This window comes from Corylus avellana, chromosome ca10 (assembly GCF_901000735.1).
Source record: "Corylus avellana chromosome ca10, CavTom2PMs-1.0".
Lineage (NCBI taxonomy): Eukaryota > Viridiplantae > Streptophyta > Magnoliopsida > Fagales > Betulaceae > Corylus > Corylus avellana.
In genome coordinates this window covers 19,108,619-19,113,455 of record NC_081550.1, presented here as the reverse complement: position 1 = coordinate 19,113,455, position 4,837 = coordinate 19,108,619, and the positions used below count along the sequence as shown (strand labels likewise).

The following is a 4,837-nucleotide window of genomic DNA, read 5'->3' as shown; positions in this document are numbered from 1 at the left end:
AGAATAAGATAAAGCGGGAGCCATCAAACCGTTACCCTTTGATCATACACTTTCAGTCAAACTGCCTGGTATGGCTTGCAGTGCCTTAACTCCACCTCTCTTCAACCTCAAGCTCTCACAGTCACACCCAACTCGGCGGACAAAGCCATCACAAGCTCTCATCTCTTACACCCAAATTAGCACACAATCATGTTCAACTTGCAACGCGCATTTCAAGGCCAAATTTTCCAGTTTCTCAAAATTACCTTTGCTTTCTGGCCGTCGAGTCAGATTCCATGTGAGCACTCAAAATCTCCCATTTGGATTTTTTTTTTTTGTTTTTTTTGTTGCTTCTATGTTTTGTTGGTTGATAGTTTTTGTGTTTGGTGGGCAGGTGGGAGTACAGAAAGAGTATGCTTCTGGGGAAGAGGATGAGTCGCTTGCCTCTGACGCAACGTATCAGGAGGAATTTGCTTGGTCTTCTGTGATTTTACCGTGCGTCTCTACCACTTTCTCTTCATTTCATGTTTTTTTGATAATGGGTATTCTGTAGTTTGGATGAATTTGATGGGTATCTAAAATCCAAAAGTATTGGTTAGCTCTAGCCTCTTGCATCGCATGTGAGAATATTGTCATTTATTTGTTATTGTTTACTTCAAGCTATGGTTTTCAGGATATATGAATGCAATCGCAAAATTGGACCTTCAACCTGATTACCATATTGAATTACTCTGTTTTAGTTTTGGTGTGAAAGCAAGATTAGTACTTAAAAAGTTGTAGGCTGTAGCTAACATGCGAAATTCATGGTAGTGGGATTTATATCTTCGTTGTTTTGAATTTGAAGAGAATAGGGTGAATCAAGAAAAGAGTCGAATGAGGTTTTAGTGTGAATATGTTTCTCTGAAAAATAAACAAATCATTGCCTAAATTTAACTTTGTTCTTGCAATTTTAGCTTTTTGTTCCCAGCCTTGGGAGGTTTGTTATTTGGGTATGACATTGGTGCCACCTCTGGTGCTGCCCTCTCATTGCAGGTGCATGTTTTGTTTATTGACTTCTTTCTTATATATTTAATTTGCGTTTAGTTATCTTTCTTGTTGTTTTGATAACCATCGATTCATTAGGTGTGTCTTATACACCCGATCTAAGCATATACATTTTTTTTGTTGTTACAATGATGATTGTTAGTCACCTGAGCTCAGTGGAACAACTTGGTTCAACATTTCGGCCATTCAGCTTGGGCTTGTGGTATGGTTCGAGGATCAGAGTTACATTACTTCTGCCATTTTTCTGGATACTTGCAGTTTGTTTTATGTTCAATCCATTCTTTTAATATTGAATTGAATACAGGTCAGTGGTTCACTTTATGGAGCTCTTTTTGGTTCAATTCTTGCCTACCCAATTGCAGACTTCCTTGGTATGTCCTTATTTACTCTTTCCTGAATTTTGGACCTTTTTTTGTTTTATGATTTTCTTTCCAATATAATGGGTTTTCCCGTAAAGGAAGGAGGCGAGAACTTATCATAGCAGCTGTGCTATATGCGCTTGGTGGTCTGATCACTGCCTATGCTCCAGGCCTTAGTGTCCTTTTAATAGGAAGGCTGCTCTATGGCCTTGGTATTGGTTTGGTGGGCTTCTTTGAAACTCCCCCTCTTCTTTTCTGCAGTCTTAGCTGCTATTATGTACCTAGTCATGCTGTGACCTTCTTATAAGTGAGTTAATTTGGCAGACCATGCATGGAGCTCCTCTCTATATTGCAGAAACTTGCCCATCTCAGATTCGTGGAACTCTAGTATCTTTGAATGAACTCTTCATAGTTCTGGGAATTCTGGTATTGTTTACTCTTATATTATTCTCTATGTTCACTTTCTTGTCTGAAATAAACTGAGCTAGAAAATAAAATTTTCTGCAGTTGGGTTATGTGGTTGGAAGCCTTCAGGTTGATGTAGTTGGAGGGTGGCGTTACATGTTTGGAGTTAGTGCACCAATTGCTTTAATTATGGGACTAGGCATGTGGAGTCTTCCACCATCTCCACGCTGGTTACTTCTTAGGGCTGTTCAAGGTAAAGGGTCTTTACAAGATTACAAAGAGAAGGCCTTAATTGCCATGAGCAACCTAAGGGGCCGTCCTCCTGGTGACAAATTGTCTGAGAGGCAAATAGAAGACACCTTTGTGTCATTGAAATATGCATATGAGGATCAGGAATCTGACGGCAGTTTCTTGGAGGTCTTTCAAGGCCCAAGTTTGAAAGCCTTTCTGATCGGTGGAGGTTTGGTCCTTTTCCAACAGGTATTTCTTCCTTTTTGCTGCTATGAATTTGTTTTTACATTTGTCTTTAAACTCAAGTTCAAACAAGCATGTAATGAAGAAATGTGGATTTTTTCTTGTTGGTAAGCGAATTTACCACCTGACTGTGACAGATAACTGGGCAACCAAGTGTTCTATATTATGCAGGTTCAATACTTCAGGTACGTCATGGTTGAACTCAAATTTGTTCTTTGGATAAAATTCTATCCCTTTATCTCATTTTTCCTAACGTAATGATATTCTTTGTGATTCTAATATTCAAGACTGCTGGATTCTCTGCGGCCTCTGATGCTACCCGAGTTTCAGTTGTAATTGGTGTGTTCAAAGTATGTTTAATAATCTTTGAAGTCTTTGAACATGAGGGAAAGAGTCTCCCGGACTTAATACCTCCTGGTAATGCTAATAATGATTCATTTGTGATTGTTTTCCTTCTTCAGTTACTGATGACATGGATAGCTATCCTAAAAGTAGATAATCTTGGGAGAAGACCCCTGCTAATTGGAGGTGTCAGCGGCATTGTATGCATCAAATGACTATCAATCTGCTACGTATCATGCATTATTTAATGTTCATTTATAAAAAACATGATGAAAGCTTGACTATGTTTTTCTTTAAATTACCACAGGCTGTTTCTTTACTTCTACTTTCTGCTTATTATAAATTTCTTGGAGGATTCCCTTTTGTTGCTGTAGCTGGTCTTCTTCTCTATGTTGGTTGCTACCAGGTAAACATTTTCTCTTTTAAATGTTGGAATTTACTGCACTATTTCTTTCGAATATAACAATAAGGAGCACGTCTATCGTGGCTGAATTTCATTTTCTAACATCCATAGAAAATTCTATGTTAGAGAGCTACCTTGAGTTTTAGAATTTTCTGGGAAAAAGAAAGAAAAATGAAGGGAAAGCAGTTAATACCTGATGAGTAGTGACAATTTTTTCTTCCTGACACGGTTGATGGGAATTTTGATTCATCATTAGATTTCTGTTCTTTGAATGGTCTTTCAGATATCATTTGGGCCAATCAGTTGGCTTATGGTGTCGGAGATATTCCCAATCCGGACAAGAGGGCGAGGGATCAGTCTAGCAGTTCTTACTAACTTTGGTTCAAATGCCCTTGTGACCTTTGCTTTCTTACCATTGAAGGTATTGATTTGCTTTTATCAATCCATTTCTTTCAAAGCTGGTATCTCATTGTTCATAGTTTTCATTCTCCTGTGATTGATTGAATATGGAGTTCTGCTAAACATTGCAGGAGCTTCTAGGAGCGGAAAACCTCTTCCTTCTTTTCGGGGCTATTGCTTTGTTGTCACTTGTGTTTGTAGTACTCGTTGTCCCAGAGACCAAAGGTTTGAGCTTGGAAGAGATTGAGACCAAAATTTCGAAGTGAAAGCTCATATCTGTCGAAATGAATAGGTGAGCTTCCAATACGCCAAGAATTTTGGTTACTCTGTAGACTTGTATCCTGGCATGGCAACGGAAGATCATCTCCTTTAAATTTCATCAACCTATCTGTCTTATCATTTCATAAAAGCAATCTTATTATTGTACATTATTAATGAAGGTCATCAAGAAGTTGCAACTTCAGGTAATGGCTTTTCAGCTAGAATACTACTGGGCTTCCATTAACTAGATTAGAATCTTGGTGGGAGTGAACCAGAGATTAAATACTCTACTTGATATTGTCAAAAGGCATAAAGAGAAAGAAAAGAAATCTGTTCTGACTTGGGAGAACTAGCCGTAGTTTGTAGTGCTCTTTCAGGACCAGATTTATGGATCAAAACCCATTTGCTTGGAGCTCTGGGTTGGACCTCTTAGATTCCAAAGATCCCAAATTCAAAGAGAAAAAAAAAAAAAAAAAAAAACAATTTACCAGTTTAATTAGGAAGATTAATCTGATAAACTTATGAGTTCGGGCCTTATAACCCAAATTATGACGAATCATCACTCTGCTAACACCATATTAACTTTGTGAAGTTCCATTGATCATCATTTTGACACTAAAATTATATCCGTTAAAATTGCTGAGTGCATTCACTCTCATTCATCTGACTATTATAGTGAGAAATAGGGTAAGCAGCCCACACAAATCTATGTTAATAGATTCTTGAAACTATAGCGCATAAGAGTAACTCTAGTCATAGAGGTTATTTTTGCTACTCAAAACACGCATTGTTTTCATTTAGCTACTAGCTTTTTAATACAAACTCCGCCATATTATCAATTTACTATCTACTTTCTCTAAATATTATTTTTAATTATTTTTTCCACTTCTCTCCCTCACTGTCCAGTGCAAAACCCACACCCAAAACAACCCATTAGGACTTCGATTCCTTATCGAGGATGGAGTTCCTACAATGCTATATGTGATTACCCAACGCACCAAGAATTTTGGCTGTAGTAAAGATTTTACTCCTAATGCATCAAAGTGACATTCACTTTATACTTGAGTTTGCGATTATGTCAGGATTTTGTATCAATTTAGTAAGACCTTTCGGAGTTTTACATAATTTCTTTTGACAGTGTTATAAAGGAATGACAACTCCAGTAGTCTGT

General features: G+C 37.6%; 1 protein-coding gene across 1 annotated transcript; it reads left to right on the top strand.

Moving 5' to 3' along the window:
• The first annotated feature begins 6 nt into the window (after positions 1 to 6).
• Positions 7 to 3,892, top strand: LOC132164709 (D-xylose-proton symporter-like 3, chloroplastic). Its single transcript, XM_059575261.1, has 14 exons — positions 7 to 277; positions 374 to 474; positions 933 to 1,011; positions 1,166 to 1,225; positions 1,328 to 1,394; positions 1,481 to 1,605; positions 1,707 to 1,808; positions 1,890 to 2,267; positions 2,399 to 2,446; positions 2,549 to 2,611; positions 2,723 to 2,803; positions 2,911 to 3,009; positions 3,290 to 3,427; positions 3,537 to 3,892. The coding sequence occupies exons 1-14, from the start codon at positions 71 to 73 to the stop codon at positions 3,669 to 3,671; spliced, it is 1,683 nt and encodes a 560-aa protein (XP_059431244.1). The 5' UTR covers positions 7 to 70; the 3' UTR covers positions 3,672 to 3,892.
• The last annotated feature ends 945 nt before the right edge of the window (positions 3,893 to 4,837 follow it).